The sequence below is a fragment of the Globicephala melas genome, chromosome 2 (assembly GCF_963455315.2).
Source record: "Globicephala melas chromosome 2, mGloMel1.2, whole genome shotgun sequence".
Classification (NCBI taxonomy): Eukaryota; Metazoa; Chordata; class Mammalia; order Artiodactyla; family Delphinidae; genus Globicephala; species Globicephala melas.
In genome coordinates, this window is record NC_083315.2 from 761704 (window position 1) to 785449 (window position 23746).

The 23746-nt window shown below is 40.5% G+C and overlaps 1 protein-coding gene across 5 annotated transcripts in view; it reads right to left on the reverse strand.

Moving 5' to 3' along the window:
* The window catches only part of MPP7 (MAGUK p55 scaffold protein 7), a 413704-nt gene that overhangs the window by 96466 nt on the left and 293492 nt on the right, over positions 1-23746 (reverse strand). For all 5 annotated transcript variants that reach the window (XM_060291639.1, XM_030832320.2, XM_030832311.2 and 2 more), the window contains 2 exons: positions 10023-10100; positions 7637-7717 (listed from right to left, as the gene is read on the reverse strand). In XM_060291639.1, coding sequence (XP_060147622.1) covers positions 7637-7717; positions 10023-10100 — 159 coding nt within the window. The remainder of the gene's footprint in view (positions 1-7636; positions 7718-10022; positions 10101-23746) is intronic.

Consider the following 23746-nt stretch of genomic DNA (forward strand, 5'->3'; position numbering starts at 1 on the left):
GAGACAGGAAACAACTGCGAACCCTAAGACTGCCCCAAGCTTCCTGTCTAGAGCGAATTTCCCGCTATGTCAGGGGGAGAAGGAACCCAGGACAGCAGAGCTGGGAACCTAGGGAGAGCAAGGGGCTAACGTTCTCAGGGAAGGGATGAGAATGGGGAGAGCTGCACAGACACAGAGCTCCTTGAGTCCTTAGCCAAGGCTTGCATACGGAACTGCCAGGAAGGATTAGAGCAGTAGTTCGGAACTGAGGGCAATTTTACTCCCCGGGAGCCATATGGCTGTCTGGGGACATTTTTGGTTTGTAACAATTCAAGGGATGCTACTGCTGTCTAGTGCACAGAGGCCAGAGATGCTCCGAGGCACCTGATACCACAGCAGACAATCCCCTCCCCACCGCCAAGTAAGTATCCAGCCCTCAAATGTAAATAGTTCCAAGGCTCAGAAACCCTGCATTACAGGAAACAATCCCCGAGGCTTGCACAGGGCAGGAATAGCTCCTGTTCCCACCAGTTACAAGGAAAAGCCTCACCACTCACAGGGCATTGAGGAGAGTTAACAGAGAGGTACTTTCTTAATAGCAGGAAATAATCAGCCCAAGATTACATGCTGCTAAGATCTCACCTAACAAAGCTTAAAAGCAAGCTCCAAATAACTTAATTGTGTAATTTAAACTCAAGAATATTACCTATAAATATACAAAAATATCCAGCATCAAAAAAAGTCAAGTCACAATGACTGACAGTCAATCAACAATTACTAGGCATGTACAAAATCAGCAACTGCTATGCACAGTGATGAGAAATATAAAACTAGACCCTGAAAAGTTAGATGACAGAATTATGTAGAACCAAACCCTGAAATTACAGAAAGATCACAGAAAAGGAAATGAACAGTTACTACTAATTCCAAATGTTCAAAAAGCCAGAAGAAGGGCTGAACAGGAGACTTGGAATATACAAAGAAGATTCAAACCAAGCTTCTACAGATAAAAGGTGAAAATACATTTCCTTCAGTACACTGAATAAGATTAACACTTGTAGGCAAAGCAATAAAACTACTGAAACACATGAAACACAAAGAGAAAATATAATGAAAAATTATGAACATTTATTGAGCTGTGGGACTTCAATGGTCTATTATATGCACCTAACTGGCATCTCCAGAGACAGGAGAGGTGTTAAAAAAATCTGAAGAAATATGGCAGAAGATATTCCAAATTTGATGGAAACAAAAAAGCCCATATGTTTAAGAAGCTCAATGTATCCAAGCACGATAAACAGAAAAGACATAACACCAAACTGCTTAAAACCAGTGAAAAGGGGACTATCTTAAAATCAGCCAAAAGAAAAAAAAAAAAAAGCACACCACAAGACAATGGAGCACATCTTTAAAATACTCAAGGAAAACTACCGTCAGCCTAAAATTCTATACCCAGCAAAAATACCTTTTAAAAAGAAGGAACACTGAAGATTTTGTAAAGACATACAAAAGCTGAAGGAATTCATCACCAGCGGGCTTGCATTACCAAAAATGTTGTAAGAAGTTCTTTCAGACAAGAGGAATGACTGCAGACGGGAACACAGAAGAGCACCAGAAATGGCTGTTATCTGTGCACCTAGCGTAACTACCTTGCACACGGTAAGAATAACAGGGAATGCTAATGAACGTATTTCATAATAAAGTGAATATTATAGTTGGTCGGCGTTGTTAGAACACCAGCTATGATTTTCCCTCCTTAGCTCTGTACTTTCATATCTGGATTCCAAAATAAATAATTTACAGATAGCAAGTTCATTGTTTTTAACAGCTTTGCTTTATAAATAGTTTTGGTTAGCAACATTTTTATTTTAGACAACTGAAAGTAACTCTGTATTCCATTTTCCTGTTTTAACTGCAGCAACTTCACTATACAGACATTCTTTCAGGAGGCAGCACCTAAATGAAAATTGTGTTTCCATATGCCACCGATCACAGCTGATGGGTTTACCTGTCGCTTAGAGGAATCTACAGGAAATTGAACACTGGGCTTTGTAACGCATCGGGCTCCCAAGCTCTCCCTGCCTCAGACCCCCTGGAGTCAACTCTATGCTCTAAATATCTGTCAGACCCTTAGAATTAAGTGTCTGACTCATAAGGATGAGTAACGCTGATTTATTCTTCCAGAAGGAAGCTTAACTTTGCCATTTATTATGCTTTAATGAAGTCTCATCCATTCCGCATGCCCGGGCAGTGAGTAATTTCTGGTAAGTGAATGTTTTGGAAAGCTGAAAAATTACAACACATCTTTCTACTTTATTGCCTTTGAAAAAATCTACCAAATTTTCCCTGACTTCCTAAATTATAATACCATGTTCTAGAGATGATGTCACCTCACTTTTATCAAAAATGAGCCGCTGAATGACAACTCAGAGAGGATGATTTGCCTTTAATGTGGCAATGTGATGCCTAGGAGTGGTTTTTATTTACTGATGATTCTCTTTGCTTTCCCCGGAAACAAAGTCTCTGTAGAGACCAACGTCCCTTCCGCAGCGCCCCCTAAATGGCCCGTGCTCCTCCCCTGCCGCAGCAAGCTTTAGCGTCTGTCACATCTACGCAGGCCTCTTGTGACTCCATCATTACCTTTTTTCTCACCATGTGGTTTCTTTTATACTTTGTTATTTTTCCTGGACTGTAAGATGTGGACAATAAGACTGGATTTTGTAGACATTATTGAGTAATAATAATTATTTTTTTTGTATATGGCGACTGACCAATTCCAAGTTTTAAGGACTGGGTGTATTCCAATACAGTAAGTAGTGCATCCTATTACCCTACTTATAATGGAAAAAAATGTATATGTCATATTTCTGTACACAAAAAGGAATGAAAGGTAATGCAGCCAATTAAGAGTAGTCACCCCTAAAGATATATGAACACACAATTCACAGAAGAAATAAAAAGCCGCTAAGCATATGAAAGCAACGCTCATCTTCACTAATAAAGCAACAAGGATAGGGACGTCTATTTTAAAATTTAGATTCAAAACACAGTTATGTATTATCCAAAATTCTTTTCTGTTTAATTTCAAAAGTTTTTATCAAGTCACTTTGTAAAAGGTAAAAATTAAAGTCAGAGTAATAAACTATCACATCTTATTAAAGACAATATCAGAAATCAGTTATAAAGGTAAGTTATTCCTCCAACCTCATGTATGGATTGTTTTTTTTAACTTTTCGTGTGTGTGTGTGTGTGTGTGTGTGTGTCCATCTGCCCCTGAGGCTGTAAATGCTTTTACTCTATCCCATGATTATGGTTCAATTTTTACACTTCCATCTTTAATCTACTTGGAATTCATTCTAGTAGAGGTCTTTCTTATTTTTCCCCAAATAATTAACCAGCTGTCCCAACGCCTCATACTGAATTTACATCCAATCCCACCCATCCCCCACTTCCTTGTCTCCATCCACATCCTTCGTTAGGACCACAGTCACGCTGCACCCAAATTATTTCTACAGGCTCCCAGCTGGGCTTCCCACCCGGGGAACTGCTGTGCATACTACACACAGAGTGATGGCATCGCCTGCTTATTTAAATCCTTCCAAGACTTTCTACTGCTCTCACGATGGAATTCAAACTTTTTCATATGCTCGCAAGTAGAGTGGCCATATAATTTATCATCTAAATAAGGAAACCACTGAAATTAAAAGGGAGGCTATTAATATTAACCACACTGGAACTACAGGCAAACAGCAGGCCGTCCTGGGTAACCAGGAGGTCGGCCCCGACTCACAGCTCTACTGTCCAGCCCCTCCCCTCCCTCTTTCACACGCTGCCGCTCAGCCACACTAAGTCTACGTTACGCCCTCAAATGTGACAAGTGATTTCCTTTGTAGGACTTCATACCGGAAACCTTCATTTCTCACCCCCCCCCCCGCCGACTCACCCCTCACTCCTCTGCCCCTCTGGTCACCTCACACCAGCCTTCAGGCGTCACCGGGCACAGACCATCTCCTCTGCAGTCCTCTTCAACCCGCCCGCACCCAGCCTTGGCGCCGGCTCCGCTCCTATGTGTTCCACACTATTTCTGGGTGTTCCCTCTCTTTATCCCCTATTTCTATCACCTTCATTAATCTTCATGTATCATCATACATCTTCTACAAGTTCCAGCTACAGGGACTGGCAGAGTAGATGCTCAATTTATGTAGGAATGAATGAATGAAGATCCAACTCTGGTGACATTTACAAACTACCAAAGAAAGTTTTTTTTTTTTTTTTTTTTTGCGGTACACGGGCCTCTCACTGCTGTGGCCTCTCCCGTCGCGGAGCACAGTCTCCGGACGCGCAGGCTCAGCGGCCACGGCTCACGGGCCCAGCCGCTCCGCGGCACGTGGGATCTTCCCGGACCGGGGCACGAACCCGCATCCCCTGCATCGGCAGGCGGACTCTCAACCACTGCGCCACCAGGGAAGCCCCCCAAAGAAAGTTTTAATGCTTTTCAAAACGAGTTGTCTACAGAAAGACGGATTGTCATTTCATAGTTGGCAATACACTTGGTTGCATATACCTATGTGTGTTTTTAAAAAATCATTATTACTTTGCAGGTACATTTCAGGTTTCCTTTCAGTATTGTGAATTAAATTTTCTAAATGGAAGGGCAATCTTCAAAAAGTAAATAATTAGTTCCCTTATCCACTAAAATTTAAGGGCAATATTCAAGTTAACACCTTGGAATTACATTTTTCATATTTTAACTGTCAGTTCAATGAACAATTCATGTATACATGTTATATTCTACTGTACCTTGCTTCTGCTCTTAAAAAAAAGAAAAAAAGCAAATATTTTCATTTATTCTAAGACAAAAAGGAGTATTTGATCATATTCTGAAATAGCTTAAAACTTATTTGGGGACTGCATTTCTTAAAGTAATTACCTTCAAAAGTGAGATAGTGATGGTTGTTAACATAAATGATTTCAAGGAAAGCAATGTTAAATGTTAGGTCAAACTGGGAAGAAAAGTATTTTCTTCCCAAGACTGGTGAACTAGAAATTGCCACTGTCGACTGTACCGTCGAGTGTCCGCAATGTCAGCCACTTTCTACACGTCATTTCCTGAACATACACCTTTCACGCTGACTTCTAACCATTCCTTAGCCACACTGCTACGTACATGTGAAAACAGACAAAACTGTTTGCCTGAGGTATTTTTGCCATAACGAAGTTCAAGTACTCAATTAAAAGCTGCATCCTGTGGTGCTGCATGATGCCATCGTAAAGGGAAGAAAACCCACATTTCTCTTCCTTCTGGAGGAGTTTCTCCTTCCTTGCTGTGTTTCTCTCCCGTGTGCTTCCTTTACTGCTCACACAAAACAAAATTCTGATCACCAAACGCGTGACGGGTTTTCTCAACACCAAGCAATTCTCTGTGACACCACCTGGGCGTCCTACAGTTCAACCCAATTCTGAGGTCATCTTCCCAGAGAGAGCGTCAGCTCCCACAGGTTGAGGGCTCAATCCTTTAGGACTGCCCCCGCCCCCCAGACACACTTCAGACACCAGTCACCACTCCAGGCTGCCACCTGTGCTTCTGACCAACCAGCTGCAGATGTGACGTTCCAACAACCCCCTGCTTGGGTTCAATTAACTTGCTGGAGTAGGTCACAGGATTCAGGAAAACACTTACATGTACCGGTTTATTAAAGCATATGATAAAGGACTCAGATGAAGAGATACACACAGGGTAAGGTCTGGAGGGTAGGAGCATCTGTTCCCGTGGAGGTGGGTACATCACCCTCCTGGTACATGGATGTGTCCCCGAGCCTAGAAGCTCTCTGAACATCACACTTTGGGGATTTTAGGGAGGCTTCCTCAAGTGGGCATAATCAGTTCTTAACTCCATTTCCAGCCCCTCTCCCCTCTCTGGAGGATGGTGGCAGGGGTGGGGTGAGGCTGAAAATTCCAAGCTTCTAATCGTGGCGTGGTCTTGCTGGTGACCAGCGCCCAGCCAGGGGCGCACCCAGAGGCGCCTCATTAGGACAAAGCTCCCCGTGCTCTAACCACTTAAAAATTTACAAGGGCTGGAGGGGACCTATGTCAGGGACAGGGTCAAAGACAAAGAAATACAAGTGCAATACACGTTCCCAGTGTTCTTATCACTTAGGAAATTAACTAGGGTTTTATAAGCTTTGGGCCAGGAACCTGGGGCAGACACCAAAATGTACATATCTTCTCTTATCTCATAACCACCTACGGTCACACACCCCTCTCCGGCCAAATACCAGTTTCCATCCAGTATAACCTCTTTATTATTAGCTATTCCATTTCAAACACTCTTGAACGGAATACCAAAATCAGATCTTTTGTTTCTGGGGGGTCAGAAACATTCCTCTTTAATTTGTAAAATTGAAACCAAGAAAACGCTCTCAAAAATGGAGCTTACCAAGTGCCTCATGGGTCCCCTTGCCATGCTCTGATTAACATCAACTTCCCAAGCGCAGCGTAAGGAAACTGAAGACATTTTCAGAGCATTCACGGATCTCCTCCAAGCTGCTCACTGTCTGGGCACTCCGTCTTCAGCATCAGCGACCTTCCTGCACTCACCAGATCCTTATTCTTCTAGAACTAAAGTATAACCGATTTCCTCTGCACCAGTCAATTCCTCTCATGTTATTAATCATAGTTCATCTACCCTTTACAGAAATACATTCATGTACTTTATATCAACTTACGTGGTTTAGAAATCACGGTCCATACACGTTCTCTGTCTTTTATTTGATACTTTTTCGAATATCAGTTTAAGACCATATATAGCACAGTTCCAAAGGAGATTTTTCAAAGAAGGTAGAAATAAATAATCAGTTTTTGCATCTAGATGGACATTTTCATTCAAAAGTCTATATGTGCTTAACAGAAATCATGACATAACTGATCATTTTGATTACATAATGACTGACCCATAGGTAATTCTGACTCCTGGACAATATTTCACATACAAGCGCGGTAGTATCAAGTATAAAATGTATGGGTTACAGAATTTAATACATTAATGACCTGAGAATTAACAGGAAAATGTCTAAATCACATCGTTGACTAATCACACCTGGAGGAAAAATAAGTGATAAACTTGTAAGAAAAACAGAGACTCGAAATGGATCCGCCAGTATTTTACTGGTATTTACACTGGAAAAATGCTTTGCTCTGTAAAAATGGTACGATGCATTAAAACACAAATTGGCAGAAGAGGGGGCAGGAAATGGGGAGAGGAAGAGGAATGCTAAGACAGTCCCACAGAAAAATAGACACTGTCGTCAAATACACTGGCACACCGTTAACTAGCCAAGCAAAACGGACCTAAACAAAATCGCTAATACGTTCTGTATCCTGTATTCTTAACTTCCTTTAAAAGGAAAACGACCTTGAAGCTCCATTATATTTGCCAACTTAAATCCTGAGCTTCCCAACTTAAGTATTTTATAGATTGTCACAACATTATCATGAAAAGCTCAACTCTTTTTCCTTCACAGGATTCAGGCGATTAAAATACTGTGCACTATTTGAAAACACATTTACTTGAAAATTGATGCTCGAAACAAAATTCATCTGAAGGCCCAGAAAGTGGCCCTTTTCGGCTATATTTATTACAGGTGTCACACGTCCTCACCTTCACATTGGGTTTTGACAGTAGTTTCAACAGCTCTCTGATCTCGCTGCTTAATGGCTTGTTCTGAAGCTCCTCCGCCAGCTGCAGGTGAGAGCACATTGACACGAAGAACAGTTAGTAAGAGCAGGGGAGCTCCACGTGCGACAACTGAGAATCTCTCCTGCTACTTTTTCGGTGATTCAGCACAAGTCAGCAGGAAAGAAAACAGACTATCAATCGCTGCTCTTCTTCTGAGGCTCTTAGTAGCCCTGACCCCAGCCCAGGCTCTCAGCTGAGTACAACCCAAGAAATCACGTGGGCTAGGTCACCTTCTGATTCACCGCACAGGGGGCAAATCCCAGCACTTCATCTACGACATGGTCTTTTGCATGCAGACAAAGGACCACTTGGAAAAAGCACTGGATCAGGCTCTGACATTGTACAAAAGTAAAACACAGAAAAGAGAACTTCTGAACGAGGTGGTGAAATCCACAGGGTTTCTAAAACCCCAAGTAGCTTGCTGTTTAGAGCTGGGGTAGAAAGAACTAGAATGCCTCTGAAAGAGCAAATGATCGGAAACCTTTATTATGCTTATCTACACAGTCTGTTAGATATAAAATAGGTTAATCACAAAATGACTTATAATAGGTTGACAACTACGCTGCTACCTCAGATGCTGACTGTTCTCTACCACCAGGATTATAAATTCCCATTGCCGGTTCCAGCTGAAGCTGAAGAAGAAAGGGGTGGAGCTTGGAACCTGCCTTGTGTTCTGCATTAAGAGGCCTCTATCAAAATCTCAATCTTAGGCTATAAGAAGGATCAGATCATTTTCATAAGAAGAAAAGCAAGATTCACATAGAAAAAAAGATTAGAATTATGAAAAAATACAGCGCAGAATGCAAACTATGTACATATACTTTCATTTAAAAACCCTTCTCAAAACACTGCATCAAAGTTCCATTTGCCCCTACAGTTTCTAACAAACCAAAAATAATTGCTCTTATCTCTGGAAAGGACTTTTCTCTAAACGAGGGGTGTAATATAAATTATACACAAAAAATAAAATCAGGCAAAATTGATATATTCACTGACTACACTTCAAAAAGTGCTTTTCCTTTTTCAAGGTAACATTTTTTTACAGAATTTTTAACTTACAAAAAGACACAAAAGGCTCTTTGCACTCTTGAATCAAACATTTAAATATATTGCCCTGATGAATTACAAAATGCTAAGTTTATATTTACATAAAAATCTCTAATTAAAAAAATGCAATATTGTTGTAACATGACTGGGTCTTAATTACATTGGTTTATAAATAAATATTTCCCCAAACCCTCAACAATAAATGTTTTAAAACTGGTTTTCAAGGCTCTCTCAATTGTCAAGTGTTCTGGTTCTGCAACACAGAGGTAAGCTCCTTCACAAAACATGTATATTGCAACATCCTTGTAATTTGTAATCTCTGTAGAAATGGAAGGAAAAAATGGGGACTAAACAGGTAACACACAACTTGGAGATACATTACACATGCTTTATTTTCTAAACTAGAATACACGGTTTTATCAAAGAAAATCAACCCTTGAAGATGGTCGGTTTTTTTCATTATACCTACAGCTCTAAAAACTTACTAAGCGGAACTATAGTTTGTTTTATTGTAATAACGTAAAAGATTAAAAAACAACAGAGAGGCTGTAGGGTGTCACTAAAAGCAGCCTCCACGCCACATGTATTTCTTGTCCAGCTTAGTGTCCCCTGTAGTTCATCCAGGTCTGTGCTCAGTTCATCTGAGTCCAGAAGTTAACGGGAGAAACAGCGAGTTAGTTCCCTGACCCAGATTTCAAATAAAATTATAGCTACGGGAAATTAACTACTCCATCAATGCCAACTGCTGCTCAAATTTATTTTTCGGTTATGAAGGTAATTTGGAAAGGTCTAATACCCATAAATCTCTACTATGCTTTACAATCCACTTAAAAAACAACCCTGACTTTTTATGTATTTCGTCCGCCTCATTCCTATGCCAGCGTCTGTCAGTTTCAAGACTGGCAGCGATACAGCCGTCTTGTCTCTATTTCTCCAAAGCTTTTCTCTTGCCTGTGACTTTCCTGGACTCTAACAGCTGATAGCATCTCTCCCCACAGAGGCACAGACTAAAATTTCTATTTCGTAATTACCAAGGCAGGACAAGAGGGTTATCTCCATGCAAAATCTTTAGGACAGGAAAGTGAACAAAAATCAGCCTAGTGTCAGGGTAAACTCAGGGATGACAGGCCTTTTGGAGATATTTGCAACTTCTTTCGCTTTTCACTCCTAGGATCACACATCTCTGTCTGCACTAGGGTGAGTCCTGCCCCCAAGGGGCCGCGAAGGACAAGTACCCCTGAGCTCAGAAAGGCACACTTACGTCACCAGCTAAGGCTGCCGCCCCCTGGAGGATGGGCGTGGGATTCTGCTTCTCGTAGTAGTGAAGTTTCTCGTGAATCTGGAAGGAAAGCAAATGCACGTAAGCTCACCTGCCAGCAAGCAGCCTGAGACATTCAACTACTTGGATCGTTTCAACAGCAACTGATCTACTGAACATTCTAAACATGTTTCTGTAAACCTACAGATGACAAAGAGGCGTGCCTAATTCATCTACTACTGTGCTTCGGTGTTTGTAACAAGAACTCAAACTGGGGGGTGGGATCATCATTAAATAGAACCCACGCAAAAGCTAACCTGTGTTCCCCAAACAAACATTAGCTTTATAAAATCTTTAATTTCTAAAACGTAATTGCTTCAATACTTCGAGCGGTGGTCGTAGGTTATATACCTGCTAAAAACATAAGTTATGATTAAAGCAAAGCAAGAAGCTGGCAGCCGTGTTCTAACAATTTGGTGTGTAATAACCACCCAGAGCAAAGAACCAGGCGTCGTGCAGACCGAGGGCCAGCGCTCCCGGAAGACCTCACGGAGCACACAGCCCCCTTCACTTCTTCTCGCTTTTCCTTTCTTCCAAATAGTCAGCTTCCCCCCACCCATTCAAATTTCTACAAAACAAAGGGATTGTTTCTACAAAACAAAGGGATTTCTCATAACTAGAGACATCTCTCCTAACTATTCAGCTTCAATTTTTCATTTTGTAAAACAGTAAAATCCTATTAATACAAGATAATTTTGTCCGTTTCCCATCACCATGACCAAAGAAACACAAAGGCAAGAACACATTTCAATGCATCAGAAGACTAACTGAGTTCATTTAAAAAACCTAGAATGATAGCTAAGAATGAGGGGAGCTTTGACCAATTTGTAACTGTTGGCACCTAGTTTAATCGATTTCAGCTCGTACACAGAGGCCCTTAAATTTTTTTTTTGAATTTTATATTTTTATACAGCAGGTTCTTATTAGTTATCTATTTTATACAAATTAGTGTATATATGTCAACTCCAATCTCCCAGTTCATCCCCCCCCACACCCGTTTCCCCCCTTGGGTACCATATGTTTGTTTTCTACATCTGTGTCTATCTCTGCCTTGCAAACCGGTTCATTGGCACCATTTTTCTACATTCCACATATATGTATTAATATACGATATTTGTTTTTCTCTTTCTTACTTCACTCTGTATGACAGTCTCTAGGTCCATCCACATCCCTACAAATGACCCAATTTCGCTTCTTTTTATGGCTGAGTAATATTCCATTGTATATATGTGCCACATCTTCTTTATCCATTCGTCTGTTGATGGGCATGTAGGTTGCTTCCATGACCTGGCTATTCTAAATAGTGCTGCAATGAACACTGGGATACATGTGTCTTTTTGAATTATGGTTTTCTCTGGGTATATGCCCAGTAGTGGGATTGCTGGATCATACGGTAATTCTATTTTTGTTTTTTAAGGAACCTCCATACTGTTCTCCATAGGAGCTGTATCAATTTACATTCCCACCAACAGTGCAAGAGGGTTCCCTTTTCTCCCCACCCTCCCCAGCATTTATTGCTTGTAGATTTTCTGATGATGCCCATTCTAACAGGTGTGAGGTGATACCTCACTGTAGTTTTGATTTGCATTTCTCTAATGATTAGTGATGCTGAGGAGCTTTTTAGGTGCCTCTTGGCCATCTGTATGTCTTCTTTGGAGATCTGGAGATTAATCCTTTGTCCGCTGATTCGTTTGCAAATATTTTCTCCCATTCTGAGAGCTGTCTTTCGTCTCGTCTCGTTTAAAGTTTCCTTTGCTGTGCAAAAGCTTTTAAGTTTCATTAGGTCCCATTTGTTTATTTTTGTTTTTATTTCCATTACTCTAGGAGGGGGGTTAAAAAAGATCTTGCTGTGATTTATGTCAAAGAGTGTTCTTCCTATGTTTTCCTCTAACAGTTTTATAGTGTCCAGTCTTCCATTTAGGTCTTTAACCCATTTTGAGTTTATTTTTGTGTATGGTGTTAGAGAGTGCTCTAATTTCATTCTTTTACATGTAGCTGTCCAGTTTTCCCAGAACCACTTACTGAAGAGGCTGTCTTTTTTCCATTGTATATTCTTGCCTCCTTTATCAAGAATAAGGTGACCACATGTGCGTGGGTTTACCTCCGGGCTCTCTCTCTTGTTCCACTGATCTATATTTTTGTTTTTGTGCCAGTACCATATTGTCTTGATTACTGTAGCTTTGTAGTATAGTCTGAAGTCAGGAAGTCTGATTCCCTGCATCTACTGAGATGATATCATTTTTATTCTTCAATTTGTTAATATGGTGTATCACACTGATTGATTTGCACATATTGAAGAATCCTTGCATCCCTGGGATAAATCCCACTTGATTGTGTATGATGCTAAATTTAATGTGTTGTGGGATTCTGTTTGTTAGTATTTTGTTGAGGATTTTTGCATCGATATTTATCAGTGATAATGGCCTGTAATTTTCTTTTTTTGTAGTATTTTTGTCTGGTTTTGGTATCAGGGTGATGGTGGCCTCAGAGAATGAGTTTGGGAGTTCCTTCCTCTGCAATTTTTTGGAAGAGTTTGAGAAGGATGGGTGTTAGCTCTTCTCCAAATGTTTGACACAATTCACCTGTGAAGCCATCTGGTCCTGGACTTTTGTTTCTTGGAAGATTTTTAATCACAGTTTCAATTTCATTACTTGTGATTAGTCTGTTCATATTTTCTATTTCTTCCTGGTTCAGTCTTGGAAGGTTCTAAGAATTTGTCCATTTCTTCCAGGTTGTCCCGTTTATTGGCATAGAGTTGCTTGTAGTAGTCTCTTAGGATGCTCTGTATTTCTGTGGTGTCTGTTGTAATTTCCCCTTTTTCATTTCTAATTTTATTGATTTGAGTCCTCTCCGTTTCTTGATGAGTCTGGCTAAAGGTTTATCAATTTTATCTCCTCAAAGAACCCGTTTTTAGTTTTATTTATCTTTGCTATTGTTTTCTTTGTTTCATTTATTTCTGCTCTCATCTTTACGATTTCTTTCCTTCTACTAACTTTGGGTTTTGTTTGTTCTTTCTCTAGTTCCTTTAGGTGTCAGCTTACATTGTTTGACATTTTTCTTGGTTCTTGACGTAGGATTGTATTGCTATAAACTTCCCTCTTAGAACTGCTTTTGCTGCATCCCATAGGTTTTGGATCGTTGTGTTTTTGCTGTCATTTACCTCTAGGCATTTTTTGATGTCCTCTTTGATTTCTTCAGTGATTTCTTCGTTATTTAGTAACGTATTCTTTAGCCTCCCTGTGTTTGTGTTTTTACGTTTTTTTCCCCTGTAAATTTCAAATCTCATAGCATTGTGGTCCGAAAAAATGCTTGATATGATTTCAATTCTCTTAAATTTACCGAGGCATGATTTGTGACCCCAGATGTGATCTATACTGGAGAATGTTCCGTGTGCACTTGAGAAGAAATGTAATCTGTTGTTTTCAGATGGAATATCCTATAAATACCAATTAAATCTATCTGGTCTATTGTGTCATTTAAAGCTTGTGTTTCCTTATTAATTTTCTGTCTGGATGATCTGTCCATTGGTGTGAGTGAGGTGTTAACGTCCCCCACTATTATTGTATTACTGTTGATTTCCTCATTTATAACTGTTAGCATTTGCCTTATGTATTGAGGTGCTCCTATGTTGGGTGCATTTATATTTATAATTGTTATATCTTCTTCTTGGATTGATCCCTTGATCACTATGTCCTTCCCTGTTTCTTGTAACATACTTTATTTTAAAGTCTACTTTATCTGATATGAGTATTGCTACTCCAGCTTTCTTTTGATTTCCATTTGCATGGAATATCTTTTTCCATCTCCTCACTTTCAGTCTGTATGTGTCCCTAGGTCTGAAGTGGGTCTCTTGCGGACAGCATATGTATGGGTCTTGCTTTTGTATCCATTCAGCGAGACTGTGTCTTTTGGTTGGAGCATTTAATCCATTCACATTTAAGGTAATTATTAATATGTATGTTCCTATTCCCATTTTCTTAATTGTTTTGGGTTTGTTTTTGTAGGTCCTTTTCTCCTCTTGTGTTTCCCACTTAAGAAAGTTCCTTTAGCATTTCTTGTAGAGCTGGTTTGGTGGTGCTGAATTCTCTTAGCTTTTGCTTGTTTGTAAAGCTTTTGATTTCTCTACTGAATCTGAATGAGATCCTTGCTGGGTAGAGTAATCTTGGTTGTAGGTTCTTCCCTTTCATCACTTTAAATATGTCATGTCACTCCCTTCTGGCTTGTAGAGTTTCTGCTGACAAATCAGCTGTTAACCTTATGGGAGTTCCCTTGTATGTTGTTTGTCGTTTTTCCCTTGTTGCTTTTAACAATTTTTCTTTGTCTTTAATTTTTGTCAATTTGATTACCATGTGTCTCGGTGTGTTTCTCCTTGGGTTTATCCTGCCTGGGACTCTGCACTTCCTGGACTTGGGTGGCTATTTCATTTCCCATGTTAGGGAAGTTTTCGACTATAATCTCTTCAAATATTTTCTCAGGTCCTCTCTCTCTCTCTTCTCTTTCTGGGACCCTATAATAAGAACGTTGGTGCATTTAATGTTGTCCCAGAGGTCTCTTAGGTTGCCTGCATTTCCTTTCATTCTTTTTTCTTTATTCTGTTCCATGGCAGTGAATTCCACCATTCTGTCTTCCAGGTCATTTATCCGTTTTTCTGCCTCAGTTATTCTGCTATTGATTCCTTCTAGTGGATTTTTCATTTCAGATATTGTATTATTCATCTCTGTTTGTTTTTTCTTTAATTCTTCTAGGTGTTTCTCCTTTAATTCTTCTAGGTCTTTGTTAGACATTTCTTGCATCTTCTTGATCTTTGCCTCCATTCTTTTTCCGAGGTCCTGGCTCATCTTCACTATCATTATTCTGAATTCTTTTTCTGGAAGGTTGCCTATCTCCACTTCATTTAGTTTTTTCTCTGGGGTTTTATCTTGTTCCTTCATCTGGTACTTAGTCCTTTGCCTTTTCATTTTGTCTATCTTTCTGTGAATATGTTTTTTGTTCCACAGGCTGCAGGATTGTAGTTCTTCTTGCTTCTGCTATCTGCCCTCTGGTGGATGAGGCTATCTAAGAGGCTTGTGCAAGCTTCCTGATGGGAGGGACTGGTGGTGGGTAGAGCTGGGTGTTGCTATGGTGGGCAGAGCTCAGTAAAACTTTAATCCGCTTGTCTGTTGATGGGTGGGGCTGGGTTACCTCCCTGTTGGTTGTTTGGCCTGAGGTGACCCAACCCTGGAGCCTACCTGGGCTCTTTGGTGGGGCTAATGACAGACTCTGGGAGGGTTCACACCAAGGAGTACTTCCCAGAACTGCTGCTGCCAGTGTTCTTGTCCTCATGGTGAGACACAGCCACTCCCCGCCTCTGCAGGAGACCCTCCAACACTAGCAGGTAGGTCTGGTTCAGCCTCCTATGGGGTCACTGCTCCTCCCCCCGGCTCCCGATGTGCACACCACTTTGTGTGTGCCCTCCAAGAGTTGAGTCTCTGTTTCCCCCAGTCCTGTCAAAGTCCTGCAATCAAATCCCGCTAGCCTTCAAAGTCTGATTCTCTGGGAATTCCTCCTCCCGTTGCCGGACCCCCAGGTTGGGAAGCCTGACGTGGGGCTCAGAACCTTCACTCCAGTGGGTGGACTTCTGTGGTATAACTGTTCTCCAGTCTGTGAGTCACCCACCCAGTGGTTATGGGATTTGATTTTATTGTGATTGTGCCCCTCCTACCGTCCCACTGTGGCTTCTCCTTTGTCTTTGGATGTGGGGTATCTTTTTTAGTGAGTTCCAGTGTCTTCCTGCTGATGACTGTTCAGCAGTTAGTTGTGATTCCGGTGCTCTCGCAAGAGGGAGTGAGCGCACGTCCTTCTACTCCACCGCCTTGAACCAATCTTGGTGCCCTTAAATTTTTATGCTTGAAAACTTACTTTAGCCCCTTCTTATTTCCAGTTGAGGAGATTGCCCCCCACTATATATGAAAAACAGTTGTACCTCATGGTTTCCTGTTTTTAACAGGTATCAAGTAAAATACTCTTTTAATTATGCTCAAAGCTAACCAAACTCTCTTGTAAAATGTCTGGAAGATAGATTTTATTTTGATTAGGCAGATGCTATAGCTACGAGAGGATTCTATTACCTTTTTGGCAACCTGGTACCTAACGCAAAGCATCAGGGAAAGAGTTTTGACACTTATGATATTACCAGAATGATCAGGGCAACATTTTTACTTAATATCTTGGAAGCTTTCAACATTTATCATATTACGGAAATAAACACATTTTACGGAATACAAGCCATGAAACACGTAACGGTTGATTTGAAGAAGCTAAGAAAATATAATCTAAAATGAAACCAACTGTCCTAAAAGCTAAATTAATTCTGCTTAAATAATTATCAAGAATTAAAAAAAAGAAAGAATTAGGTCACCTGAACATATACTATCATAGAATACTAAACCTACCTGCTCATAAAACTTATCTAACTTTATTGCAACTACCTGTTTAAGTGTCTGCCTTCCTGCAACAATAAGCCCCGAAGCTCATGTGCCTGTATTACCTCAGCCTAGTTATCAGGACTCTTCATAACATGGTCTTCAATGAGTTTAGTATTTTAATTCTAAACTCACAAGAACACTAAAAGGTAGATAGCACTGTTGTTGTCCCAGTTTTACAGATAAACACATACACAGTTAAATAACTGGCTATGGTCCCACAGATGGCAGAGCTGGGATTTAAAACTCAGGCCATCTGGCTTAGCTTCAGGGCACTTAATCACCCCACTGGCCTCTCAGATCTCGTCTGCGTTCTCCACTGACCTCACTCACTGTTGAATGAATATGACAGAAAGGAGGCTGGATAGAGAGGGGACAAATCACAACGGCTGTTGCCATTGGCAACAGGATGATTGACGGTTCCCATCCACCCCTCCCCCCTTGGTTCTTCCCTTCCTATGGTTTCTACTTTTTCTAGATTTATCAAACTACTATAATTATAACCTAAAACTACATGCCCCAATTAAATACGTTATTTCTCCACTTCATTTGCTTCTTCTGAGTGTCTTTTAAAAACAGCTTCCTCTTTCTCCATCATCCTTCCAAGACCCTCACTCAAGGATACAAGAGCCCACCCTCCCCTGCCTGTCCCTGGACTTTGTACTAAATTGAGAATATTTTAAATGTTCTCCTAGAATTTCCAGATGCTGGCAACCCTTTGACTAGATGTGTTTTACTTCAGTACATAATTTTAAAATTTAAGTTGGTTAGCAAAGTAAAAATTACTCTAAATAATTTTGAACTGTTCACTGTTTCCAAACATCTTGAAATTCTGCTTTTTACTAGTATTTATAATACTAGGAAGAAAAATTTAAAACCAAACTGATGTAAAAACTCTAATATAAAAACAGGCAACATGTACAGCCGTAACCCCAAGGTTGCTCAACAGCACGTTCTGACGCTGGACCCATACCTCTGCTTGTTCGCTATGCTGAGTCACCAGCTGCGTGGCTCCTGGACCGAGTGCTTGGACTGTGGCTAGTGGGCCTGAGGAACTGAATTTTTAATTTTAATTAATTTAAATTTAAACATCAGTGTGTGGCTAGTGCCTTCTATATTGGATGACATGGCATCATTTCATGCTATCCACTAGGTAATTTCCCTTTACACCCCAGAAACGTTCACTCTGATATACAGGTTGGCAAGTTTCCCTGAGGGGTAACGTTCTGGAATCCAATAGACAAATATATAACCAAAGTCGTGGCTTCCGCAATAAGGCAAACAGCATCCCTTACTAAGTATTGTGCATTCGCCGAACGTGCAAAATCTCACTTATTTTAAATAAACGTTTCCCTTTGCAGATCCAACCGCATAATAAAAGTGTACTTCATTTTTTCTCCCTTGAAGAACAAGAAGAGACTAAAACTGGAAGGAATTGAGGAGAGAAAGGACCTGGGGTAAAAATAAAAGAGTCTGGGGAGAAGGGGAGACTCTGGTTACATTAATTTCATATGATAGAAAAATATGCAATTATTCAAAACCAAGATCCTAAAAAGGAATGGCATGTGCTAAAATGTTTAAAATACACTATGAAGAAAAAAGGACAACTCAAAATGTATATACGTTTATGCTCTATTAAGTAGTGTCCATAAGGGTTTGTTTTCTGTAATGACATTTCTAGTCAGAAGAAGTCAGTTGAAGTAAAATTCATTTGTATATGTAATCAAGGCTTATAGGAAAGCTATAGGTACCTTCACTTACATTCACATCTTGAAAATAAATGTTCAATTTCTATAAGGAAATCTGGTGCCAGTAATCTAATTTCGGTACACGTACAGTAGAAACTGCCTTACATGAAGCTTCAGAACAAAAGTATAAATAAAGCTTGACCAATCTCAATGCAATCATTTGTTTTAAACCTCTCAATGATGTGTAGAGGTAAACTGCAAACCACCATCAAGGTTACCTAAATGGTGATATTAAATAAACCAGAGCTGTAAAATCCTTTTGCCTCCTATTATGAGTATTAAAAAGCACAGTGGTTTGAATCTCTGCTGTGTTTATCACAGTACCCAACCTAGAAATGGCACATGTGCACACAGACACTACACACACACACACACACACACACACACACGCACCGCTATCTCCCTCCTTTATTTAAAAGCATGAAGAGGAGGGAATTCGGTATTAAAAGAAGATCCGTGCATCACAATGACAACCTAGAAGAGCTGAAAATTACACATTATATTGTGTAAAGATTGCAAAAGTGAAAGTATTCTAACGGCTGGGACCTTCTTTTAAAAAGAATAATTTAATCTTTCTCCAAAAGGAAAACAAAACAAAACAAAAAAAACTTTAGCTCAAGAGAAAAAAAGGGACAAGAAAGAGAAGGGTAAATTTAAAACTGAAAAACAAGAAAACAACAAAGAGCAGAGGCAGCAGTGCTAACTGTATGCCCTCCTCTCCGTTTTCTACTACTCATCTCCCTCTTTGGGCTAATTTTATTGGCGGACACCTCCAGAAAAAAATTTTATAAAACTGATGAGAGCTGACATTCTTGTTTTGTTCCTGTCTTTAACGTGATAAATTCTGGCTTCACAGCGCCACAGATAAATATTATCTCGCGAAATCAGGACCGATGCATTCTAAATTTATCAAGAGTATTTTTAAAGAATGAATGCTCAATTTCACAAAATGTTTTTCAGTATATACACGTTGTGTTTCCTATCTGATCCGTCAATATGCGTGCTCTTTATAAATTTCCAAATACTAACCCATCCAACCCACAATGAACTTCAAGTGTTACGATGTATTTTTCTTCTAATGTGCGGGGAATTCCACTGGCCAATACTTTACTTAGAATTTCTGCATCAATATTCATAATTAAGACTGACATTTCTTTTTGTCCTGCCTTTACTGGGTTTTGATATCAATGTTATACTCATTTCGTTATTTTAAAGTTATGGAAGCTTTCTACCTTTTATATGCTCTGGGAACATCTAAATACCAGTGGAGTGATCTCCTCTTTAAACATTTGAAGGCATTCCCCTGAGAAACCAGCTGTCTCTGATATATTTTGGTATTTTATTTCTTCTGGTTCGTTTACAGCAATTTCTCCAATTAGGTGTTTCTATCTCTCCTAGTATCAGCTGCAGAAAATACTATTTCCTAGAAAATTATCCATTTTTGTCTGGCTTTAAAAAAAAGCTACCTGAAGCTACTTAAGCAAAATAGTCTCTTAGAAGTCTCTGAATTTACTCCATATTTTTTTCTTCGTTACCATCTCTTATTTGGTGTTTGTAACTTTATTTTCACCCCTCATCCCTACGTCAGTTAACTAATACTGATTTTACTGTGTTTTCAAAGAAACACCTTCTAGATTCATTAGTTTTTACCATTTTTGTTTTCTAATACTTTTCTGTTCTTATCTTACTTTATTCCTTCTTTCTTTCTGTGACCCAGCCCCACACGTACATCATACAAACGACTGGGGACAAAAGAAAAGGTATGCTACTCTAATCGGAGTTTTACTCATTCATAAAATATTAAATGAAATAAACACCCATCCCAGGAGAAAGATACTCAGAGGCAATTTGGAAACAAAATATGGCAAGAGTGTAAGTGCTTCTAACCCTTCTATTTAGAAAGGTAACGGGGGAAAGAGCTAAGAGGGCATAATCACACAAAGGGGAGATTCAGGAGATATGTTTAAGTTAAAATATGATTTGTCCCTCTTCATTATTCATTAATTGAAGAGATGAGAAGGAAGACATTCTTGTCCGCTTTTGCTGCTGCACACTTTAGTGCTCCATTCACAGTGCTCAGTACAGGCTGGTACATCAGACCACCTGCACTGCTGGTGGCGTGAAGGCGACAGAGGACTCGCTGTTCATTCACTCTGTCCACTAGGAAACTGGCAGTGAGAGCATGTGCCTGCCTCTCCCTCTTTTCATCTCTGCCCTCCTTTCAGGTGATGCTTCTAATGACAAGGAACGCCAAAAGTGGTTTTCATGTGTGTTTTTAAAAAATTTTAGTCATTGTGTATAGTGCACTATTGCTTACTTCTAAATATTTTCTTTTTTTTACTGAAGTGTAACTGATGTACAATATTGTATAAGTTATAGGTGTACAATACAGTGATTCACAATTTTTAAAGGTCATCCTCCATTTAGTTATTATGAAATATTGGCTATATTCCCCGTGTCGTACAATATCCTTGTAGCTTATTGTATACCTAATAGTTTGTACCTCTTAACCCCTCCCCCCCCCATTCCCTCTGCCCACTGGTAACCACTAGTTTGTTCCCTATATCTGCGAGACTGTTTCTTATTTGTTATATTCACTAGTTTGCTGTGTTTTTTAGATTCCACACACAAGTGATATCATACAGTTTTTGTCTTTCTCTGTCTGGCTTATTTCACTCAGCATAATGCCTTCCAAGTCCATCCATGTTGTTGCAAATGGCAAAAATTTCATTCCTTTTTATGGCTGAGCAATATTCCACTGTGTATATGTACCACGTCCTCTTTATCCGTTCCTCTGTCGATGGACAATTAGGTTGTTTCCATGTCTTGGCAACTGTGAACAGAACAGCACGTACTGCTTATGGATGTATATGTGTTTAAAAATATGGAAGTGTGTATGGGAATATATCCAGCAGTTTCAGCATGGGCCTCTAGCCACGCCTCTTATGATTTATTTCATACGGTATCTGAAGCAAATACACGAGGTCAATAGCGCTTTAATTCTGATGCTGGGTGTGCAGCTTATTTATCATAGTTTCTTATTTTTTATATGTCTGAAGTGTGTTAAAATGGAACATTAATAATGAAAACATTTTCAACAATTTTAGATGTTAGAAGTAAACAAATGGGACAAACATATATGTGTGTGTATAAGTGGATCACTTTGCCCTACAGCTGACACCCTGCAAATCAACTACACTTCAATTAAAAACAACATGTTCTATTATCGTTTTAAATGTACGTAAGTGGCACTGCTTCTGTTACGACTGGAGTTTTCACTCAGTACAGTCTCTGCCATGTCTGTGTTGACACATGCGGATCCAGTTCATTCATTCTGACAGCTGAACGATATTCCATCATATTAATCAACAGTAGTTTATATGCCCACTTTTCCACTGAGGAACACTCTGGCCCTTAACACATTTTGCTATTAAATATCCACTCACGGGACTCCTTCCTGCCCTGCCTGGGTGCCTGGAAGTGTGTGCGTGTTCCCCGTGGCCCCAGGACCCTTGCTAATCCTTGGCATCAGCAGACATTCTGCCAGTGACACGGCTGTGAAACGCAGTCTCCCTGAGGTTTCCCTGTTCACGACAGTTCCTGCGGCCGACAGCTGCTCTCCGACACCAACCCTCGCCCTCCACGGGGACTCCCTGCGGGCGGACAGCGGCGACGGGCCAAGGGCCGCACTTCCGAGGCCGTCCACTCCTCCCTCGCCTTGCAGCCTGGTGAACGCGTGTGATCAGCCCTCAAGCAAGGACCGTAAGCGTTACGTTCTCAGTGAGGAAACCGGCTGGTTTCCCCCACCCGGGTGTGGGTTAAGAGAAGGGCTTAAGAGACAGCAAAGCCACCAGATGGAAGGAAGCTGGGTCCCCAATGCCTCAGGAAGGAGGGTAACACATCCCTAAGGCAAATCCCTCCAAGTGATGACTGAGTGAGAAATAACCTATTGCACCTAAACCAGTCCAGTTTTTGGACTCTCGGTCCATTGCCGATCCTACCTTAAATAAATAACTCGTGGCCCTAGGCAAACAGAAGTCACCCTGACGCAGCCAGAAACATCTAGCTCTTCCTTTACGGCTGTGCATTTTCTTTCTTAATGAAACACCCCCATCCTAACGTAATGACGAGATTCTCCTGTGACTGCTTCAAAGTTCTACCGCTTTCCTCTGAACACTGAAGCCCTAACCCACACCCACAAGGAGCTCTCGACCTTTATCTGTCTCCAAAAGGACACAACATTTAATCCTTTCGCACTGACAGGTATTACTACCCGTTACTTATGACACTCCCACGTACAAGCGTCTGCATCTGAGCTCTCTATCCTGTTCCCTGATTGGTCTCTCTAAGCCGATGCCGTTACTATAGTTTTATCGACACTTTTGATATTTAGTAAGGCAAAAGTTCTTAGCCCTTTATTCTTATGCAAAGCATCATGGATCCCATATTCCGTGAAAAACTGAGTTGGCATGTCTTAACCTCTTCTCTCTCTGCATTCTGGGAATTTTCCCGAAATCCATCTCATTTACTTGCTGTCTTAGGCTGTGTCTAATCTCTGAGGAACCTAGCCACAGAGTTTTTTGGGTGTTTTTTTTAATGACTGTACTTTCTATTCCTATAGTTCAAAGAGTTTGACAAATCTTTCTGTTCTGTTTTCCTAGCACCTAGCGTTCTTATGCCTGAGGCCTTCCTTCACGCTAATACCACTTTAAGCGTACTTACCTCATAAGCCGTAAGACGTGTATTATATACAGTGCCTAGGTTTTAATCTTGCTGTTGGTGGTGTCTGCTGACTGCAGGCTGAAGGGAAATGTTTTCTCAAATGCTCTGTAGGCTGGGGCATTAGATGAGGGAGTCCTGGGTGAGAGATATACCTTTTCAGAAATACTTTTTTATTTGCTTCCGAGGGCACTAGCTCCTTGGCTGATTTCACAGCTCAGGACTCTTGGATTTTGCAGATAAAAAACTCAAACCCCAAGCCGTGGACCAACAGATTCGTGGTTACAAATTCTTAGAGTAGACTTTCTTCTGTTCCTACCTAATCCCAGGATGAGGCCGGCCAGATTCTTCACCATCTCCCTAGAAAGCGACTTGGCGTCTTCCACTCCTTCCCAGTCGCTAACAGAGTAACCCTAGGAGAGTAGCTGTCTTCTGTGTTTTGTGTTTCCCAGCCGTTCGTGCAGCTGGAATGTCAGGACAGTGACCCGCAACCCCAGCTCTGGCCAACAACGGCTCCATCACAGGCACAGCAGAAGCTCAAACAGTCAGTTACCTGCAGAGCATCTGGTTCCCACCTCACTTCTAAAACAAGGGATTTCCCTTTCCTTCTTACAAGCTCAGAAATGCATTTCAAAGAATGTTTGCAATTACCCAGAACTTCTAAGAATTTCTTGTAGGAACTAGAAGGCTGAGTTGGTCAGTTAATGTAAATTAATTCTGGCCTCTAACAAGGTAGCAT